Source organism: Besnoitia besnoiti (assembly GCF_002563875.1).
Source record: "Besnoitia besnoiti strain Bb-Ger1 chromosome Unknown contig00007, whole genome shotgun sequence".
In the NCBI taxonomy this organism is placed as follows: Eukaryota; Apicomplexa; class Conoidasida; order Eucoccidiorida; family Sarcocystidae; genus Besnoitia; species Besnoitia besnoiti.
Genome location: NW_021703915.1, coordinates 2,921,629 through 2,943,854, shown reverse-complemented (window position 1 = coordinate 2,943,854; position 22,226 = coordinate 2,921,629). Strand labels below are relative to the sequence as shown.

The following is a 22,226-nucleotide window of genomic DNA, read 5'->3' as shown; positions in this document are numbered from 1 at the left end:
CGTGAGGAGACTTCATTAAAAACCAGAGACAAGAATGAGAACGCGTATTTTTGTCCCGCATACGCGACGCGACAAGGGACCAATGGACTCATCCGAAAAACACGGATAATCCTGCACCTCGCAGAGGACGGGGAAGGTCTCGGCGCGCACGACTGCGCAACTATCAGTCAGGAAAACGCGCTAAATCGTAAGCGCCTTTCGCCAAACACTTGTCACCCGGCTCGGAGTACGCATGTATGCGCGTGCATGCAGAACGAGGGTCGTCGACGTCCGCGCCTGTATGCGGCCGTAGACCACGCATGCGCCGGCGACGCACATGCACACATAGGCGTGCAGCTCTGTATATGAGGTGAAAGAAAAGCAGCGTGACATGCGACGCGTCCTCGGTAGGAGGCGATTCAGCTGTCGCGGGGACTGGGAGCAAGAAGAAAGGAGACATCCTTCAGTCTTCGATGAATCTCCGGCAGCGGAGGTCCAAGTCGGACATGTTGGCGTAGATACACGGGAGGTCAAACATCGGCAGTTCCTGAAGAAGAAAATGCAACGATAATGGACACACGAGACATCATCTGAAGCCGCCCGCAGGCGACCGATTGAAACGCCTGAGATTCCGCTCTGGAGAACGTGCTTGACGTTCTGTAGCTTCGCCTGCCGCGTCTGTGAAGGCCGCCATTGCGCACGCACGCCTGAAATTCTTCAGGCATCTGAAACTCCTCTCCACACGCGTTTCCGCTCGAGTGCTTTTCCTCTCTTTCACGCTGTCCGGACCGGCCCCAGCCACACCTGCCGCGTTCCGCCAGGTCTACAGCTCAGTGTTTATCTCTGTGTTTTGGTAATTTTCTTCCGTCAGGTTGATTCGATCGCCCACGGATAGCCGTAGTGCCCCCGACACGGCCCGTTGGATTCCACCTTAGAGAACGTCTGGTGGCGCCTCTGCCCTGAGCGCATGCATGCGAGATGTCAGCGAGCAAAGCGAGATAAAGACGAAATCTCTGAGGTGGTTCCTTCCCGTACGTGATGGAGACAGAGCTGCGCGCGGGAGGCGCCGGCGTCGCGCAGGGCGTCCTCCACGCGCTGTCGCTCGACGTTGCAGCCGAAGAGCCCGAGGCGCCGAAGAGCCATTCCTGCACGCAAAGCCGAGAGACAAGGGGACATCCAGAAACTGCATCTCAGACGGAGCACCCCGATGAGGGCAGGGCGCCCTTCGCGCCCTGAAAAAACGAGGTGCGAGGCTGATGGTCCAGAACCGCAGACGGAGGGGGTTGACGCGCGAGCGCGGAGGCAACTCGCTAAACGCATCGCACGAGGGAGACGGCGTAAGACACTTGAACCGCGGCATCGCAGCCGCGCAGCACGGTCATAAGCATCGCCATAATCACGAGCGTGAGGGGGGGGAACGCGAGCCTGCGTGGTAGCCAGCCACGAGACGGCAGCAGACAAATCCAGACGCAGCCGACGCCGAGGAGAGATCGGAGACACGTACGAACCTTCAGGGACTTGCGGAAGCGGCGGAGAGACGCAGAAGCCGGAGCTGACTCGCCAACAGTGCGAGACATCGAGCAGTGTTAGGGCCTTGAGCCGCACCAGGCAGTCGCGCAAGCACTCCTCGTCAATCGCGCTGAAAACAGACAAACGCCTTCACATGGTAGAGTGAACACTCCGCCTCGCCACCAGAGGCCTCGCTACCATCTCTGCTGCTGCTGCAGATCGCTGCACATCCGCTGTGCCCGCCCTCAAGGCAAACACATGCATGCGAGCAGAAAACGTCGCTCTGGCTCGCGCGCGCCACGCGATGGAGCCCTCGAGGTCTCGCCTCTGCCCACGCGAGATGTTCTCTTCCGCCACCCTCGCCGAGCAGCGGCGTCCGCGCAAAGCGACGCCCCTCCCCTTCGATTCTACACTCATTGCTTGCCTTGCGGCTTGTAGGATTTTCCGCGTGTCTGCGTCAACGCACGTGCTGTGCTCGCGCGGCTCTCACCTGTTTTTTGAGAGCTTTAGGCGCGTGAGTCGCAGCAAGTGCAGCGGCACCAGCAGCGCGGCGGCCTTCGTGAGCTTGGCGATTCTGCTCAAGTCAAGCATCTCTAGCTTCCGGCAGTTCTCCGCAATCAACGCCACTGTCGTCGACGTAATGCCTGTGTCTGAGGACGGCAGACAAGCAACAACAGAGTCGCGCGAAGCGCGCGTGACCCCCGCGATCTGCGCGCGGTCGCTCTAGGGTGCAGGCTACTGGGTAGCGTTTCGCTGCATCTCAAACAAACCGTGAAGCCCGAGGGACCAACAGGCCTGCGACCGCGCGCTGCCCTCGCGCGTGTGTGTGAAGGAGGCACTAAAATACAAAGATTACACACGCAGCTGAAGATATATATGTTTACACCCCTGCGCAGAGAAGCAATTCATGTAGAAATACATCCCCTTAGGGGGTGATTCCTGCAGTCAGAAGCTTGGTCGGCGCTCGAACAGGACACACGCATATGCCTCTTCAGTCGCATCCTTTAAGACGTACATATATATATATATATATATATCTGTATGCTTGTAAATATAGAGACGCTTGGTCAGAGATTTTCGCCTATTCAGGGGACAGGGCGACGCGAGGCGGAGGATTCGGTCGCAGGCAGACAATCCCAAAACGGAGAGTAAACGAAGGCACGCCTCACCTGAGAGGACAAGAATCTGGAGGTTCACAAGCGAGCCGAGGACAGCGGCGCTCGTGTCAGTCAAGGCCGTGCATCCACGCAGGTCAAGAAACTCCTAAAAAAGAAACACCAGGGAAAACATCGAGATAAGCATGAATGTCGACAGACATGCACCGCAGCAGGCAAACGGGATGGATAGATATGGAATGACACACTTCAGCGAATGCTTCTTTTTGCGCAATCTGCACACGCGCCGCCATCACGGACAGATGAGACCTTGGCGATCTGACGCCTGAGAAGCCTCAACCTACAGCGTGGGCATCGCTGTAGGAGACACCATGTATTCATGTATACGCCTGTCTATACAATATATATTTGTGCGTCAATACGGGTAAATGTTTGACAATTTGAATACGTATTTTCACGCATCCAAGGCTGCACACAAGAGACTATACAAAGAGGACACAAACACTCAACGTGCCTCCAAGCAGCTCGAACTGACCAGCGTAGAGGCGACGTTAATTAGCGGGTCGAGCGACGAGAGGGCGGTGCATCTCGAGAGGGACAGGAGCTTGAGCGGCGGCGCAGGTTGCGCGCCTTGGGATTCACTCGCGTTTCCTCCGTGTTGGGTAAGTTGCAGGTCGCTGGACGCGGCTTCGGGGTGCTGCAGCGAGTCGCCCTTCGGGGCTTCTCCGCGCTCTGCGGCTGGACCTGCCTTGCGCGAGGCTGTCTGCGCGTCCTCAGCCTCGCCGCGCGCAGGTCCAGAAGCCGCCGGCGCGGCAGCAGCGGGTGACGCCGAGGGAGGTCCCAGGAGCGCGCGCAGCGTCATGTTGCAGTGGGAGGATGTCCCCCGAGGATTGCTGGAGCTGACGCCCAGGGCAACGCGCTGAAAAAGCGGGAACGCAGAGACTCGCAAAAAGCCGAAAACAGTGCACGACAACGCAAAAGATGTCCTTACAGGTCACTGCGCGTCCGAGTTGCGGTGCGCATGCAGACGGCTCGGTGAAGGGATGCGCGTCCGAGCGGATGCACACGCAGCGGGCAAGCCTGGATGAATGCGAAGGTCCTCTCTCGACATGTCTCACCGCGCGCAGCGCAGTACTTTGAGAAAGTCACGCAGAGCGAGAAATGAAAACAAGACACAAAGGCCGAGACGGGCGTCTCCTGCATGCCTGTCAAGTCTCCGGATTGACGGTCCTACTTGCCAGACCCATGGTCAAGGTGTAAACGCTAAAGTCTAGATAGACAGATATAGGTTTAGATACAAAGATATACATTTAGATAGGTAGATATAGACAGATCGTTATAGGTAGATCGACATAGATAGATATACATAGATCGATATAGATATGTGCATATATTCGGGTGTGAAAAGATGCATCTATGTCTAAATCCGAAAGCGTACAAGCGCACCTCGAGCTTGGGGAGTAGCCGCAGGTGCGCAACCGCGGAGTAGTTCAGCGAGCAGTTGTCTTGCAGGTCAACGGCTCGGAGGCGATGAAGTCTGAAGCGATAAGGGAACACAGAAAATCACCCTTCGACGAACACAATCTGCGTCATTCCTCTGTGTGCGTTCTTGAATGCGACCACAGAGAGAGACGCAAGCAAAATGCCGAGCGACACTGATAGAGAGCCGTTCACGCTTACCATGCAAATGCATACACCGACACATACACTACTATCTATCAATCAATCTATAAATATATAGAGACAGACAGAGAGAAATAGGTATTTATATATATATATATATATATATATATATGTCTGCACATCCACGCATTGTAGCTCCATGCATGTGCCTTGACATGAAAGTAGCAGTGCGCGCAAAGACACGCGGAAGATTCCTTCACACGCGGCAAGCTTCCTGCCAGCGCATCCAGCGCAAGCTGTGGCACCGGAGAGCTCGTCAAACCTGCCTCAGGCCTCCACTCGAGTCCAGACGCAGCAGTTGGAGGAGCGCCTGCCTAGCCGCAGCCTGAGACTCCAGTCTCACGCCGCTGTCTCCAGGTCTACCGATATGTCGTCTACTAGAGTTACATGTAGGCACGTGTAGTCCGTGTAGTCCCCGCAGAGCTGCGAGTGACGGCTGCCCCAAGTGTCCACTCACGCGAGCACGCGACAGGCGAACGGGATTATACACAGTCAGTGCATGCGCCCTGACACGAAGGTTGGGCGGGTACCTCGTCGTGAGCGCCCGGAAGAGCCGGCTCGTGAGCTTGGGGCACTTCTGCAGGACGAGGACTTGTAGTCGCTGAGGAAAACAGGCGCTGCGGCTGTTCGCGAAGCTCTCGAAGAAACGCGCCGAAAGCGAAGGCACGCCGACGACCTCCAGCAGCCGCAGCTGCGGATACCTGCGCGAGAGAGAAAACCACACACGCAGACGCTGCACCCTGCGCCAGTTCCCAGGAACATGCGCCGAGGGAGAGGACCAAACAACGCAGATGCTGCCCCTGAGCGCCCGCGGCACTGCGGTCGCCTCAGCGCACTGCGCAGGTGGGGAGGGTGAGCTTCCACTGAACATGTGTCTATGTTGAGACACGCCGGGCTGATCTGAGTCAAGTACACCTCTTCGAGGAGCGCCAACGAGACGTAACCGCCGCTCCTCGAATCCCCATGACATTCTTCCTTCAAATCATATAACGGTCGTAAGGTACGCCGGGGATTACAGGTGGGGAAGAGCCGCGGAAGAGAGAGGCCTGCGCGCGGCACAGATCAACGTCGAAGAACTAGGTCTACACAGAGCGACAGTGACTGCCGCAAGGGCGGGCTCGAGTAGTGATCTCGTCATGTTTCCTTTGTCTAAGCGTGCGCTGCAGTTGCAGAGAGCCAGACTGCATGCTGTGCTGCAAGGCCGCGGTCAGCGCCGCGCCCGCCGCCAGGAGAGAAAGCCGCGACGAGGGGGGTCGAACTCGCCGCCGGTCTGGGGCCGAAAAAGACTCGCTGTGAAACAGCCTTACCCTCTCACGGCGGCAAGGAGGTGCTGAGGCTGGACCTCCGCGGCGTTCATGTGGGTAAGGCGAAGGAGGCGTCGCCGCCGGCGAACGGCCGCAGCCAAGTCGTGCGATACTGAGGACAGGAAAAGAGTTCGAAACCACGCCGGTGTGCACCGAGAGAAGACACCTGATGCGAGACAACTAACTCACTGTATGGAAAGACAACGCACGCAGGGACGGCAGACTCGAAAGCGCGATGGAGACACCGACGCGGAAGAGGGGGGGGGGGGGGGGGACGAGACGCGGACGCCCGCGAGTTAAATGCTGTGTGAGATGACAGCTTTCTGGCAAAGGCGTGGAAGAGCGTTCTTCCGCAGAGAAGAGCACCGCGCGCCTGTTTACCTCATTTCAATAAGCTAACCGACCCCAGTACTCCAGACTCGCTTCCTCGCATACCCACAAAGACCCGTGAGACGCACCGAGAAGACACTCGCTGGGGCAGCAGTCCAGGATTTGCTGCAGAATTTCTTCTGGGAAGTCCGCCAGCCCAAAGTGACTCGGCAAGGACACGGGAGACAAAGACGGAGTGTCTGGTGCAGGCCGCGCAGTAGAGGAGGAGGAAGAGGGTCCTGAGGAGGTCGACGCGGCCGCCGACGAAGCGGCGGCTGAGAGGCACGCGCGCGACGCGGAGGACGTCTTGGAGCGCGCCAAGGCTCCGCGCGTTTCGAATCTCATGGTGCGCGTCTCGGAGTCTCTGGCTGTCGCGGGGGCAGGCACGTCAGCTTGGCGAATGCTGTCGACTTTGAGCTCGCCGTCAGGGTGTCTCGGTTTGCCATCTACTCCCCGGGCCCCAACAGGTGTGTGCGTCCGGCGCTTCACGGAGTGACTCTCCTCGTCTTCCTCCGGCCTCAGGCAACGCTTCCGCCCCATGCAGAGGGCTGCCGCCGCCATGCACTCGGCGTCTCCGCGGCCGCGCGCGGCGGGCGCAGGCGCCTCCGTCGGCGCAGAGGGCACCGGAGACGCAGACGAAGGAACAGGAGAGAGGCGCGCAGACGAAGTCGGCACTCGTGACGAAGAGGCAGGCAGAGATGACGGTGCGGAGGACGCGGAAGATGCCGAAGAAGGAAACGGCGAAACAGCTCGTCGGGACGATATTGGAGGACACACACGCCGCCGAGGAGACGCGGGGGGGGCCTGAGCGGAACGGCCAGAAGGAAGAGAAGACGCCTGCAGCGAGGAAGGCGACGGCGAAGAAAACGGAGACGGCGACGAAGACGGAGAAATGGAGGACGCGGAACGCGGCGGCGAGGTCGAGGAGCCTGCTGAAGACGGGGGGGGCAAGGGCGCGATCTCAGACCTTCCACTCAACTTGGATTCGCTTGGAGTCGGCGCGGTCCTCCGCAAGAAGAAAGAGGTGATTGTCGTCTGCTTCTTATCCAATTTCCGCAGAGCAGAGTTCTCAGTCTTCCTTAGGACGTCACGCGTCCCTTCCGAACCCTTCTGACTCCCTCCATACGCGGGCGTTCGGCTCTCCATCTTTGTCGACGGCGATGCTCGACTCCACTCCGCAAGTTTGCTCGGTCGTAGGCAGTCTTCGCCAAGAGAGGAATGCAAAAGTCATCAGAAGGGATGAAGGCAGAAGAGAGTGAACCGTGAAAACCAGCTAGGCTGATCCCGAATGACCTAGCGCCAACAAGAGTCCGAAAACGAAGGAGTTGCAGAGAGGAACCGCAGAGATTCGGGAAGGAAACAAAGAGAAAGAAGTCGACTGGAGCGAAAGAGAAAGGCAAGGCACGCAAGTCGCAAGCACAGAGAAGCGCGACGAGCGAAAGGAAGGACAGCGGAGGTAGAAGAAGAGACGGAGAAGCACAATAACAAACAAATCGGTAAGGAAATGTGGAAGGGAACGGAAGGTGTGCGTCGCCTGCTTCAGCTCGCAGGTTCCCTTTTAAGAAGAAGCGGAATCTACACGCGAGAAAGAAAGACTCTGTTCTCAAAGAGTTGAGCGTACACCTTGGAAAGTTTACGTGGTGTAAGGACACTCGAAGTTGCCTTATTTAAGGGTTGAAAAGAGCCTCGATGCTGAATGCTGTTGTCTTGTTGTCTTTTCTCTGCACACTTGCGCGCGGCCAACCCCCTCCGCGTCTCTTCCGTTCGCGTTATCACATCGGGGGTATGCAACACGCCCCCTCTCCATCTTGTTCCCCTTTCAGATACTGGCTCCTGTTGGTCTCTGAGTCACGAAAAAACAGAAATTTGTGAAGGGAGTCGTTTCGTCCGCGTTTTGGCACGTTCTCTCCCGTTGAAGCCGAAACAACTTTTCGCCGTGCATGTTAGTCGCGGCAGGTTCATCGGCCTCGGGCGCACACTCGACAGAGGGAAGCGTAGAGGGAGACTCAAAGAATCGGCTTGGCGTACTGTCGCGCGAATACTTAAGACGTTCACAAGCCTCAAGATCAACCGATGCTCAGACATTCTGCGCCTTCTTTCCTGGGACGTGCGGTCTCTCGTGCTGCGGCTGCTGCAAAACTCACGATTCCTTGTCTGTGCAAAGTTGCCACTAGGGCCCGCGGCACACCCGCCGCGCCATGACTCTCTACGCACGCAGACTCGCTCGAATCCCTTTTGTCTCAAATTGTTCCGCGGTCCTTCGTGGAGAGTCAAGCCACGCGGCGAGAAGACATGCTGAGGGTTTAAAGCTGACGGGCGAGCGCGCTAGCTCTCAACTCAAGCTGGAGTGCAGCATCGTCGGTTCCCTCTCTGTAGCCGCCGTTTCGCTAGTCGGCCTGACTGTCCCTATAGCCTCCAGGATCCGCTTTCTGGCCCCAGGAGGGGGCTTGTTGGAGCACTGAATCCCTAGCTCGTCGGAAAAAACCCTGTATCCTCGCTTTCCTCTTGCCAAGTCTCGTGGAAACACAGCCCGTCTCCGGCTCGTCAGGACAAACAGGCAAAGCTTCTCGGGTTTCTGCCGCCCTTTCGAGAGAAAACCCGAGAAGCCTCGATAAGGGGAAGCTGCTGCTGACGCAACACGTCGCACAGTGCTGTTCTTGAGTGCAGTGCTCGCTACCCGCCCGAGCCTCGCTACAATCCGACAGAGTCGAGAATCCAAGATATGCACCGCGTATCGGGTTCTATCTGCGTGGCGACTGTTGCTGAGAACTCGAACCCACAGTATCTGTCGCCAGCGCCCACTGCGGGTATTTAGGAGGTATGGTTTCGACCGAAAAATCTCTACAGGGAACGCGTAATCTTTCGGCATCGGGAAGGGTTCACGCCAATTTCACTTCGGTAGCTACACCATGTGAATGAAGTCTGAAGGCCGCGCACTGCCCTTCATCGCTTAAGGCAACGGCCCTTGAACTAGGGCTTGGCTTCCTTTCTCAGCTACAATTCGTCACGCGGCGCGTGTCTCTATGCAGCCACCGTGTGCAGGCGAGAGTAAATATCTGGCGCATACCGGAAAGAATGAACGTGTCATTCCTCGCTACGCGATTCACAGTCTCCAGCGAGAGCGAGGAATGTGTGCAGACACCCGAGGCAGCTGTGCCGAGTCTGCCTCCACAGTGGGAGCTTGCGAAGCGAAAAAAACGAGAAAGAACGGCAAAGTGCTCCAGGCGATGCAAAGTGCTCCTGAACGCTTTCCAGCTCCAGACGAAAGGGCCTTATTACAGGCGAGATAAGCCACACCAGAGAAACAGCAGAAAAGAGGAAAGAAGTCCTCAAAAGGGGGGTGGATGCAGACGTTGAGAAGTTGGAGAACGAAGCCGAGGAAACAGGCACGTCGCTACCTCGAGACAGGCTCCCGTTTCAGCTAGAAAGACGATTATCTCCTGTCGGCAGCATCGCAGGAAGATTCGTCGTTCTCTCGTCAACGACCACGGATCAAATAACGAGAGAGCCACGCGTTGGCACTGCTTTCCGAGGGTGCCAGGCCCGAGCCACCTGCATGCAAGCGTCGTTTCTGGCGCTCTGGCGCGATTCACGTCTCTTCACTCGTCTTCTCTCAGCATGAGCACCCCGACAAAGCGGCTCCCAAGTCGCCGTCTCCGCCATACGACAGCTGCCGCCGGGCCGTTCCCGCGGCGGAGGTGTTTGCCAGCAACGACGGAGTGTCGAGAATCTGAAAAGCAGCAACCAAACATCACACACAGTTTCCTGATGCAGCGCGCCCAAGGCATTCAGTTACACGTAAATATCAAAATGAATTCCATATACATCAGACGCACATATTATATATACGGATAGGTGAATACAGTTGCGCAGCAACTCTCCAGCAGACGCGGAAGAAGTGAGAGTGCAGCGGTGCGAAGAGACATTGCAGACAATTCGGACTGCTTAACGGCGCGCCGCTGCCGAGTGAAACAGTATTAAATTGCGCGGCATCAGCGGACGCTTGCCTGCAGGCCGCGACCAAGAGTCCCGACGCCCTTCATCGCAAAATACATATATATATTTATGAATATGCATATATATAGGTATGTATCTTTATATGACGACTGGGGTGGGCGCGTGGCTGTGATTCAGAGCCCGGCGTAGCAGGAAAGCGCAACAAAAGACTGACTTTTTGAACGAGTTCCTCGAACGCGTGTTGCACCCCTTGCCGAGTCTTGGCGGACGTCTCGACGAACAGCATGCCCTTCTGGTACGCAAAGGCCTCGCCCTCGCGGCGCTCGACCTCCACCGTGCGCTGGCGAATGAACCAACACATGCAAAATCGACGACACGTGAGCGAAGGCCTTCCGGCGACGGCATTGATCGCCGAGAGACGCGGAGCTGCGTACGCAGATTTGCTTGAGACGAAGGCCGCCGTGACCATGACACGCGACTCCGTCCGGCAGACAGACTCAAGCGAGAGAGGGCCCGGTCGGCGAGGAGGTGCCTGCCGCCGTGAGCCGGACACAGCCGCGCGCACGCGGCGCGAGGGGAGCGCGTTCCTCTCCAACTCTAAAACCCCGACACTCTCATCAGAGATGCAAGTTGCGAGGCAAGACACAAGGCAATGCGATTAACTTGTAGATAGTGCAGCCACGCGAGGTGAAAAAACAACAATCCAGCTCGTGCGGAGAAGCAACTAGCAGTCGCCCCCGACGACCGCGCAGTCGCCAGCCGCGAGGAGGCAGAGAGAAAATGTGGACGTGTCGAAAGCACAGAGATCCGCGTCACGTGTCGGAGGTGCTGCGTGTCTTACTTTATCAATTTTGTTCGCGACGAGCATAACAATGGCGTCGCCATTCGTGGAGTAGCGATACACCTCGTCGAGCCAAGACTGGAGATCGAGGAACGACTGTCGATTGCTGACGTCGCTGAGAAAAGCAGAAAATGGAAAAACCCTGGATTGGACCCGCATCCACAGCATGCCAGCAAACACTCAGCCTCTACGCTGCACAGAGACACGCGGTCACCGACACAAATTGCACTCTACTGTATATGCACATCCATATGTATATATATATATATATATATATATATATATATATATATATATATATATATATGTATATATCTCACGTGGTATACATAAGTATATAGGCGTGCGGTCGCATCCATTTCGCGAAGCCAGCAGCAGCGAAACTCGATGGCGGAAACGAGATTCGTGCTTAGAGGCCCTGCTCAGGCGGGGAACACTTACTAAACCATGATGATTCCCTGCGCGCCTCTGTAGTACGACGAGGTGAGTGTACGGAAACGTTCCTGACCCGCGGTATCCCAGATCGCCAGCTTCAGTCGCGTGTCACCGACAGTCATGTGCTTGACTTTGAAGTCAACACCTGCACCAGAGAAACCAAAACACAGGGCACGCTCTCTCTCCGGTCGCCGCCTCCTGCGCCTGCGTCTGTCAGGCAGCGAGGGGGAACGCGAGCCGTCGCCTGTTCCCCGATCTCCAGTCGGCCTCGCGCTGTGACGGAAGGAGAGTAAAAACAAAAAAAGAAACAGAAAACGGCGAAATGCGATGCCGTGATTGGAAACACGAGACAGCGCGCGAAGACGCGGTGATGCGGAATTGGCACTAGGCAGACGTTAAGCGTGACGAAGACGGACGTTTCGTGCAGAGACGAGGGAAAGGCAAAAACCAGCGAGAGATCGCAGTCTCGGAGGAAGGTCTGCAATCCCCTGGAGGGAGAAGGGAGATAGAAGCTGCGAGAAGAATGCGGAAACGAGAGGAGAGCGACGTTTGTATCGGAACGAGAGAAGTGCGACTCTTAGGATGACGAAGAGAAGATGAAGCCGCGCACGAGCGCATTCCTTCCAGGGGCCGATGGTGCCCGCCAGCTGTGTTAGCAACGCCAAATCACGGGCAGAAAGGATCCAAAAACGGACAAAGCATCCTCACCAATTGTGGAGAGCTGCTTGTCGTTGAAAACGTCTTCTGTGAAACGCAGAAGAAGCGAACTTTTTCCGACTCCGCTGTCGCCTATCAGAAGGAGCTTCAGCAGGTGGTCGTACGCTGCGGGTTCGCCGAGCAGCGGCTGCATGGTGGCGGAACGCGGCAGAGAAGAAACCGTGAAAAAACGGAAAACAAGACAGCGGATGCAGCCGTCTGACGACCCCGAGAAGGGTCAGGCAGAGCGAGTGGTGAAGCAACGAAAGCAACAGGCGAGGCGACCGAACTCGCAGACAACGCGAGACGGAGAGCGCTCGACGTCGAAGCGACCGGCGGCGATGGCGGAGCACGGAGTCCAAGGGGAGGAAAACAGAGAAAGGGCGTACAGACGACAGGGAGGAGAGTTGTGAAGGAGGCAAAGAGGCGCAGACAGCAGCAGATCGGAGAGGCGAGCGGAAGAAGACAGACTCGAACACGGCACGCGTAGAGCGGAATCGAGCATTAACGGCAGGGGCGAAAGAGATCGCAGAAAAAATTAAAAAAGCGAAAAAAAGGGAGCCGCCAGCGACAGGGCAAAGACAATCTTCTGAAGTTTGACCTCTGCAGAACTACAGGAGGAGGAAACAGTATGGTACAGAGGGGGACACACCTGACTGAAAAGAAGGGAGAGAGAGGCAGGATGAGACGAACCGGGAGCTACAGCGGATGCGAAAGTGGGGGAAAAATTCTTGGGAAGGGGGAGAATTATGCGAGCAAGCAGGCGTTCTTCACTAGTCAGGTAAATTCGCAAACTGGCGCGTACGAAAGGGCTACAGAAACGTCTCTGGCGAGACGGAGACTGGAAAGAATTCCCAACAACTGCGCGGACGACACTCACAGGCAGATGTAAGTAAAGTCGACCGTTCAGGTGGAACTGAGTGCCATTGCGAAGCAGCTCATGAGAGACAGCAACATGAGTTTAAATTGAACGGAAAGCCGCATGTGCACGTTGAAGGGCATGTGCAGATATCTGCACAGTTGCATAGATGTAGAACAACTGTGTATTTTGGATGTGCCGCTGGAAACATCGCCAAGTATATACTCGAGTGACTACATGAACGACGAGAAACCGTAAACATAAACTTCCAGAAACTAACGCCCTGCGGCGCCGCTTTCAGAGCCAGGCCTCTCGCCGAGTTGTCTTCTACCGGGTGCGTCCGTTGCCGCACGCTAGGCTGGACTGCAGAAACTGGCGGCGTCTTTCAACCCGAAGCAAGAAAGGCCGCCAGAAATGTGATAAAGTCGCCTAATTCCGGTACATACTACCGCATAGGCGTCCTTGCTACTACGTCGGAAGAGAATGACATAGACTCACATGGGTGATTATCCGGCAAGCGAACGCTGTCACGCGTCGCATGCTCGACAGCTTGGCTACATAAAAAGATTTTCTCAACGAAGACGCTGGAATCATGGGAAAGGGGAAGAGGACATTGACGTCGACAAAAGTGCCATGAAAAGAAAGCCAAGTGGAAGACTGGCAGCGAGAGCCAATGAATCGCAAGAAGGAAAGCAGAGACGAGCCTGGTGACTTGAGCGCATGAACCCTTACCTCGATGTCCGTGAGCACACCGCCGTGGTCACGCGCGGGCTAGGGATGTGTAAAGTGGGTGTGCCGCGTGACGTTAAAGGGGGGGGGGGGGGAATGACTCGTGAAGAAGAAGGGAGGAAAGTACAAGACAAACGATCCGACAAGCGCCAAATGCAAACCAATGTCGGGATGCCACGATATAAATGCCAACGCGCTGGAAAGGCGCCAGGCCTCGACGGTGAAAACGCGCTGCAGGTACTACAAGACGATCACTGCTGCGCCACTTCTGACGTTCTAAGTCATCTCCAGGACTTGCCATCCGCTGCGTTCAATTCGAAGTCGCGGCTCTGTCGCCGGGACAATTCTCGTTGCAGGTGCAGTGTCAGAGGCGAGAAGGACATGGCGCCGCGATGCGCAGATACGGTGCAGCAATCAGGCGGATGCATAATCCTAACAGCCAAAGGACCGAGCGTTTCTGCGGACGGCCTCTTGGGGAAGAGAGACGGCGCCGAAACGCCTCGAGGAAGCTACAGGGGCATGCTCATGGCAATGCCGAGAGGATTGCTGTTGAGGGCACAAGCGAAGTGACCTTGTAGGGGTATTGCCCAGCCCAGTGAAGCTAAAGGCAAAAACGAAAGCGCCCGACTCCCGTCCGCCTCCCCTGGCAGAGGTAAGCGTCATTCGTGGTTAGGTGGCAAGACAACCGATTACCGTCCCACGAAGACCAGCGCGCCTTTGACTTGCCCAACTGGTGCCGCTTTTGTGCTGCCCGCTGCGGGTGTCGTAGGATGTCGTAGGTGTGCTTCTCGCACTTCACCTCCATGGTTGTGTCAGTGCCCCGATCGGCGTGAATATCGGAGGCGGACTACCGGTACTGCCGCGGCTGTAACTCGCCTTCCTGTACGGCTTTCACACACTAGGAGAGGAGAGGCACTGACACCTATGAAAGGCAGATGGTTGCGTTCTACGATGTCTTTCACGTGTGAGGGCTCTTCCCCTCTCAAGAGTGGCGCTTCATCTGCAGCAGAATGGGCATGTCCTCTCGCGCAGCACATGCCTATTCAGTTGCGCACGCGTGTCGTTCCACTACTCACATAGTGTCCAATGTACTGCCGCAGGAACCCTACCGACTCAGAGCCGCTCTCCTGATGTGAACAGTGCCTCAAGGTGTGCCGCCGTACACGCCTTCCTCTGCAGAGCTTGCCTCCTGCTGCAGGGGAGTACGCTGCTCGACCAGGGGTCCGGCATGAGGGTGTGGAGGTCAAGGCGTCGTATGCGTCTCTCCCATAAGTCTCAAGGATGCGTTCGCCGGAACACTTCTCTCGTATCTTGGATATTTAGTCAGTTTTTTCGTTTTATGTCAGGCATCTACCTGCTGCTCAGGGCATCTTCAATGCTGGAGTCTGAGTCTTCCCGCTGCGTAGAGCGGAGTGTTGGACTCAGCAAAGCCGATATCCGTTCTACCACGTGTTGCGAGGTGCGCACGCGTGTGTATGCAGAGATGTTTCGGAAATATGTCTGCAAATGGTTCTGCGCGTCGTAGCGAACTGGGCACTCTTTTTTGGATCGCGGTTCCTCGCCTGCCGCAGCAGTGGGCAGTTCCTGCGAAAATAGTCCGTATATAAGCCGGCCCCGGTGTAGGTCGAATTTTCACCACCGGCGAGGCGATCGTCTCCCAGGGTTGCCTGCGTAGTAAAATACCGGGTGGCATTTCGGGGAGGAACTGCTCTCACTGCAACCGCTTTTTTCAGTGACACGGGACGAGTTTCATTCTTTTCAATGTCACAACCGTTGAAGCTGGCTCCCCAGTTGTGCAGCGTTGCGACCGACAGCTTTAATGTTTTTCCCGTGAGTGTCTGGCGGTGGTTTTTTCTTTTTGCCAACGTGCGGACCTCTTTTCTTGTTTGAGTTTCCTGTGCCTTTTTCTTTGTGCCCGGCTTCTCTCGTCTTCTTTTTCGTCAGGCAGTCGGGGCGCGTTGCTTTTTTCTTTACTGTTGTTTCTGGTCAGCGGCGCCGCGTTCCAGGATTCCGTTCGCAAGCTTCGTAGGGTCGCGTGCGTGTTCGTGTTCCCTTGGTTACTGGGTTTTCTTGGTCGTCTGTCTGCTGGGTTTCCGCGGGATATTCTCTCTTTCCGTTCAACTTTTCGGTCTTGTGGGAACGACGTGGCAAACCAGCAGGCAACTGGAGTGAGACGAGGGTTTCAATCGAAGCTGAGGCATTCGTCTTTTCATCCTGCGGAGCAGAAGGTGGTGTAGAGGAGAGCGGAGATCGGTCGCACGAAGACTAGACAGTTTTCTCCTTTTCCAAGCTCAGCGTTCGTTCTTTTTTGCTTTTCTTCGCCTAGTCTGGCTAGGCGGGCGGTATCGGTCTTTCGTGACCTCGCATGGTGATGCCTCACCAGTTCCCGCGGGGAGTTACTGGGTTGTTTTCCAGGGGTGCCTTCGCCTCGTTTTACCTGCTTGTTTGCGCGTTATCGCCATTCCGAGACCTGTCTTTTTCCTTCGTTTTCTCCTCAGATCCTGAGCTGAATTTCTAACTCGTTGCAAGCCCGGGCGATCCTGCGCGTAGCGGTTACAGAAAAGTCGAATCTCGAACGGCGATTTCTTCCGCTTTCTGCTCAGGCGTCTCCCTCCTCCTCGCCTCCGTGTGGTTTCTTCGTGCGTGCTTTTCTCTCGGAGCAACGCGCGGCCTGCACTAAAACAGGAAGCAGGGGATCTCGAGGGCAGAAGCCTCCTCTCTTCTCTCTCAGAGGATCCTGTTATTTCAGTGATCTTTCGCGGACAGCGGTACGGTCTCGCTCCCCATCCATCCTCTGCGGGTTTTTTCCTTGAAAGCGCTTTTCTTCCTCCTTCCTCTCTCGCTGAATGTGCACGTGGCTGGAGGGGAGGGGTCGCTGCTTGTCGCAAGTCTAGCTTGTGCTGCTGCTCGGATTTCTTCGTCATCGCTGTACTCTGCAGACACTCCTTGCAGTCTGTCTTCTCCACGCCAAGCACACACGTTAGTTGCTGCGCTTTCGTATCGTGCCGTCGCTCTCTCCCGTAGAGGAAGCATCACCTCTCTCTTTCTAGCAAGGTTCACTCGCCGTCCACTTTGCGGGGAGCGAGCGTCGTGCGGCAACCTCTGATGGTGTGAGGCCTGTGTCGGTTCCTTCGCGCGCGCGTGACTCTCGTGAGGACGCTCCGCGGGACCTCGCGCGCCGGCGTGTGGTTCTCTCCCTCGTCTCTTTGGCGCGGTGCTTTCTGCGCGTGGTAGGCGAGCGCCGCCGCGACGGAAGTCCGCAGGCGCGGGTGCTCGCGCTGAGGCGTTTTTCTCTCTCGTGCCGAGACTCCCGGTGCGCGGTGCGTTGCTGAGTTGCGTGTCGACGTGCCTCTCATTTCTCCTTCTTCGTTTTCTTCATCGTTCGGCAGGATGAACAGTCCTTCAAGCAGGAAATGCCGGCACGACGAACAGACGCCTGCGCCTCGCGGATCTCACAAGGACTCAGACCGTAAGTCGTGCCGCTACTCGCACACAATCCACACGCACCAAATTCACTCCATGCTTAAATCCCTACGCACACCTCGCTCCGAGACCGGCACAGTCAAGTATGCCTCGTGTGAGAAGAAGTTGGAGGCCGCCGAGGGATGTCTGCGAGTGTGCGGCTACTCCGCAAGGTCAGGTCGCGGACTTGCTTCTATCTCGCTGTGTGAGATGAGTGAATCCACCCGTGTGCCCTGGGGCTGGCTGACGCTTCCTGTCCCTTCGCGGCGGGCTTCCCCACACATACCTTATTTCTGTGTGCGACGGTGGAGCGCCGTTCACGCCAGGGGGGCGGCGCGTAGATCTGCTGGCGACTCTGCGGCCTCTTGCGTGTCGAGACGCCTTCGAGCAGGCGGATCAAGAGAAGCGCGTGGGCGGCATGGCGCAGAGTCTGCCGGCAAGCTGGCGGTTCTGTCGGCGTTCCTTTTTCTTTCTCGGCAGCGGGAAGGCCAGCGACCTCTCGAATTCCTCGAAAACAGCATCGGCAGGAGGCGACTGCGTCACGTGGTGGTGCCTGAGCCCCCGGAGAGAGCCATTCCAGCGCGCTGCCGAGCTGCTCGCCGTGGAAATCTGCTTCGTTAATATCTCCTTTGTGTTCGTGTGCGTCCATCCCTGCATGCAGTCGAGTGTGCACGGATGCCTCTGGAGACGGATACCATGTAGACTGGACACAAACTAGCGACACGCTTCTCTGTTTTTGTCGACGCGTCGTTGACCCCGGATGTTTTTCTGCGTTGGGAGATGCGGTCTTCAGGCCTCATCTCGCATGCAAGTTGCGCTTCACCCACATTTAGAGATCAACGTCGGTGTGCTGGGCTTCTCGTGCCGTGTTCTGTGTGTTTCGTAGTCCTGGTTCTTGGCGCGTGTTGCAATTCCATTCGGGTGTTTTTCGTGTATTTTTTTAGGAGATCGTGAGCGCCAGGCTCGCGATTCTGCGCGTTCGTGGCGGCACTACCGCCGCGACTCTCGGTCGCCGAGCCGCACCCGTTACCGGTCTTCCGAGCGTCCTTCGCACTCGTCGCATTCGAGTTCCTCTCACAGGGACTCTTCTCGCGTCTCGTCTTCCTCCTCTGCCTCACGTACTCACCGCGGCTCGTCGTACTCGTCCTCCTCGCACTCTTCGTCTCACAAATCCCACGGCGAACGCGCCCACGGCCGCAGCCGTGAGCCGTCCCCGGAGCGTCATCGCGGCTACTCTAAGCGAGATCGGGACTCATCACACTCTTCCTCGTCGCATTCCTGCTCTTCGCATTCCTCGCGGCGCCAGGATGGAGGCCGCGGCAGAGCAGACGAGGAGAAGCGGCGCGACGCCGGCGAGCGCGTGGAGAAGCAGAAGGAAGCTTCTGAGGACGAGGATTGGGGGGACGTAGAGATCCTCGACGAGGAAGAAGAAGATCGGTTTCTTGAAGAACGAAGGCGGCAGAGAGAGCTGCTGCTCGCAAAGTACGCCGCAGAGGCAAGTCGCGCGGACTCCCAGGCGGAGGACTCGGCGAAGAACGAGGGCGTCGAGAAGGGTGAACCGGCGGATGCGCATGCGGACAAGACGAAAGTAGATGGAGAGAAGGAGCAGAAGAACGGCCGCGACGAGGCGGCGACCGACAGGAAAAGCAAGCGCGAAAGACGCGACATGGCTAACGACAGCGAGGAGGAACGGCTGCGCGAGAGCTCGAGAGGCAGAGAGAGCAAAGGCAGCCGCGGGTCGCAGGAACGGGAGAAGAACGGACTGAGAAAGGACCAGGACGAGAAAAGCAGGAGAAAAGAAAACGAGAGGAAGCGAGATGGCAAACAGGACTTCAATGGAAACAAGAAGTCCAGGCGGAAGTCATCCGATGACGAGGTAAGCTGTCTGCCTCGAGTGCGACAGCAAAGCGAGAAGCGTTCAACGAAGCGTAGCCCCACAGGCTCGAACCGCTTCACAGCGACTACACACGCCGCACCTTCACTACCACACGCACACGCATATATATATATAAATAATTTTTTATATGTTTGTCTGTTGCGAATGTGAGGTCTTCGCCTGTGGAGGTCTGTGGGGTTTTTTTCGCGTCTTTTTTTTTTCAGACGGCGAACATTCAGGAGGCGTTGTTTGAGCACGACGGCGAGAGTTTGCACTCGGTGGAGATGTCTTCGCCGTCGCTGTCGGATTTGGAGCCCGAGGTGTCTCCTTCAGAGGGCACGCGAATGCGCGGGAAGAGCGAGGTGGAGTCGCCGCGCGAAGTGGAGGCGTCGCCTTCGGCGGAGCGGAAGCGCGCGGGTGCGGGGGAGAGTGGCGAGAAGGGCGAGGCGACGAGCGTCTCCGCCTCCTCCTCCTCGGGGCTGAGCTTTGCCGCGCTGTCGGCACTCGGCGGCCTCGACATGGAGGGGCTGCAGCGGCATCTGCAAGACGAGAAGCGGAAGCTGCGGCGCTTCGTCATCCAGATGAAACAGAACGCGGAGAACGAAGAGGAGGAAGAGGAGTCCTCGGGCGAGGAAGACGACAGAAATGAGGATGTGGACATGTTTTCGGCGGCGACAAAGGGCGAAGAGGAGGGTGCACCGCGCAAGAGGAAGCGCAGAAAGACGGCGCTCGTGCTGAACGCCGCGGCCGGGCCTGCAGAGAACTGGAACGATTCCGAAGGGTACTATCAGGCGACAGTCGGCGAGCTGCTGGACAACGGCAGGTACCGCGTGGAGTGCGAGGCGATCGGGAAGGGCGTCTTCTCGAACGTGCTCAAGTGCTTCGACTTGGAGGAGAAGAAGTTCGTCGCCATCAAGTGCATTCGACACAACGACATGATGAAGAAGGCCGCGGAGAAGGAAACAAGCATCCTGCGGCTGCTCAACTCGACCGACAAGGAAGACAAGCGCCACATTGTGCGCCTGCTGCGACAGTTCGAGTATCGCGGGCACTTCTGCCTCGTTTTTGAGTGGCTGTGGGGTAACCTGCGCACGGCGCTAAAAAAGTACGGCGGAGGGAAGGGTTTGAACGCGAGCGCGATCCACGCCTACAGCAAGCAGCTCTTCGTCGCGCTGCGCCACCTCGCCAAGTGCCGCATCATCCACGCCGATCTGAAGCCTGACAACATCCTCTTAAACGAGAAGTTCACCAGCCTCAAGGTCTGCGACCTGGGCAGCGCCAGCGACGTCTCTGATAACGAAATCACCGCCTACCTCGTCAGCAGATTCTACCGAGCTCCAGAAATCATCCTCGGCTGCAAATACGACTTGCAAATCGACGTCTGGAGTGCCGCCACAACCATCTACGAGCTCGCGACCGGACAAGTTCTATTCCCAGTGAGTCCAAAACGCCAGAAGTTGTGTGCGTCTCCAACTCAGACTGTACTGTCATATATGCATATATGTGTATATACATTTACATATATATGTATATATATATATATATATCTGTATTGTGTTGTATGTGCTGAGGTGGAAGGGCGTACCTGCGACTGTTTTAGAGGAGCGCGGCGGTGTGTGGATGTGCTGCTTTGTGTAGGGCCGCACAAACAACGACATGTTGAAGTGCATCATGGAGGTTAAGGGCAAGATTCCGACCAAGATGATCAAAGCAGGCCAGCTGTCGAATCGCCACTTTGACGAGAATTTGGATTTCACCTACCGCGACAGAGACGCGTTCTTCAAAAAGGAAGTCGTCCGCGTGCTGCACGACCTGCGTCCGACAAGGAACTTGACGGAGACGCTGCTCGAGAAACAGCACTGGTTAAAAGGTACATAGAGAGTTCTTCAAAACAGTTTTTCGAAAGCGATGGCCGTCCGTTAGAGGCCTCGGCCTGCGCTAGAGTGTCTTCTCCGTCCCTGCGCTGGAGAACAAGGCTCCACGTTTGTAGATGCATGGATTTGAAGACGCGGCTGCATGCATGGAGACATGCTGCCACGCGTATTAAGTGCCAGTAGCCGCCGTAAGGCCGTGGAGATGCAGCGGCGGCCTGTGTACGCGTGGGTCTTGATGCATACATGCATTTCCACATATATATATATATATATATATATATATATATATATATATATATATATATATATATATATATGCATATGTGTATTTTTTTGCATTCTGGACAAATGTGGAGTCACTTCCTTTTCTGCATCTTCACGCTTCGTTCTCCTGTGTTGTCTGTCAGGCAGCTCGCCTAAGATCAATTTTCTGCGACGGAAGATGCGCCAGCTGGGGGACCTGCTGGAGAAGTGCCTGGCTCTCGATCCGCAGAAGCGGCTGACTCCGGACGAGGCGCTGCAGCATCCCTTTTTGAAGGAAAGCATCCACTTCGGCGCAGAGGGCAACTCAGGACGAGCCCACGGGGGGAGTCTCCACTCACCAGTGCCTGTGTTGAAGAGCTCGTGAAGCCGCGCGACTGCGAAGCTCGCAAGTCATGTATGCGCCTAGACATGCATGCTCACATGTGTCTGCGTGCATATGCTTAAATATACATTTATATAGAAACCCGTGGTATGCCGAGGAAGTCAGGAGACACAGAGAGTAGTGCGGCCTGTGTGGGGAGGTGTCGTGCGCGAAGCACGACGCGCCGGCGGAAGAGCGGGGGCGAATTCGGAGCGTCAAGGAGGCTGGAGAAATCGACATTCGCGCGCTGCAGTGCGTGCGTGTTGTGTGCACGTTAGTGTTGCGTCTCATCGTTCTCCGTCCAGGTCTGCGGCCGCTTCGTTTGTGAATTAACCGACGAAGCGGGAAACACACGAGGCGGTTTTTTCTCACATGTGGAGGGGCCGCCACAACTCGAGAGGCGTGGGGAGATGCGTCTGAAGGCCCCGCGCCGCGAGTGTGCGGCGGAGTGGAAGAAGAGAGGAGGAGAAGGGTGGCGCCGGAAGGCGAGAAATCGCGGAGGCAGGAAAGGGGAGGCCCGTGTAGGCACTGGGGATTGGAAGAACTGGTCGCGCGCGCGCCTGTGGCGGGAGATGCTTCCCATGGATTGCCCGGTTGCTTCGGCGTCGTTTGTTGGGCACGACCGCTGTTTCGAGTTCCCTCTCAGCTGATCTTTTTCTGGCGGCGTCTCTCCAGTTCTATGCGGCGCGGCGGGCCTTCTGGATTCGTAGTTAGGTATGCGAATGAGAGTGACTGTCTGATGCGGTAGTAGGTTGTGCCTCATCGATACACCGGCGCCTTGCGCACGTTCGGATTTATCAGTTTTGCATCTCTGCCGCGGGAAGGGAAGAGGGGGAGGGAGGGGGGGGGGGAAGGTTGGGTGCAAAGGTGTCAAAGAGGCCGGTTCTGTGTGTTGAGGTGCTTCAATTCTGCG

The 22,226-nt window shown here is 56.7% G+C and overlaps 3 protein-coding genes across 3 annotated transcripts; 1 reads left to right on the top strand and 2 right to left on the bottom strand.

Annotated features, from left to right (window-relative positions):
• Positions 1–442: 442 nt before the first annotated feature.
• On the bottom strand, positions 443–7,105 carry BESB_074190 (leucine rich repeat-containing protein; the record flags this gene model as incomplete). Its single annotated transcript, XM_029365792.1, has 10 exons — positions 443–526; positions 1,015–1,124; positions 1,488–1,618; positions 1,979–2,138; positions 2,658–2,751; positions 3,139–3,522; positions 4,050–4,140; positions 4,817–4,987; positions 5,594–5,702; positions 6,049–7,105. 10 exons carry the CDS (start codon positions 7,103–7,105, stop codon positions 443–445), a joined length of 2,391 nt encoding a protein of 796 aa, XP_029218276.1.
• Positions 7,106–9,572: 2,467 nt separating this feature from the next.
• BESB_074180 (Rab18/RabC-family small GTPase) lies at positions 9,573–12,042 on the bottom strand (the record flags this gene model as incomplete). The annotated part of the gene is made up of 5 exons (XM_029365791.1): positions 9,573–9,689; positions 10,131–10,256; positions 10,758–10,872; positions 11,199–11,337; positions 11,901–12,042. 5 exons carry the CDS (start codon positions 12,040–12,042, stop codon positions 9,573–9,575), a joined length of 639 nt encoding a protein of 212 aa, XP_029218275.1.
• Positions 12,043–16,866: 4,824 nt separating this feature from the next.
• Positions 16,867–21,316, top strand: BESB_074170 (putative cell-cycle-associated protein kinase PRP4; the record flags this gene model as incomplete). Its single annotated transcript, XM_029365790.1, has 5 exons — positions 16,867–16,945; positions 17,883–18,814; positions 19,039–20,250; positions 20,453–20,684; positions 21,096–21,316. 5 exons carry the CDS (start codon positions 16,867–16,869, stop codon positions 21,314–21,316), a joined length of 2,676 nt encoding a protein of 891 aa, XP_029218274.1.
• Between the last annotated feature and the right edge of the window lie 910 nt (positions 21,317–22,226).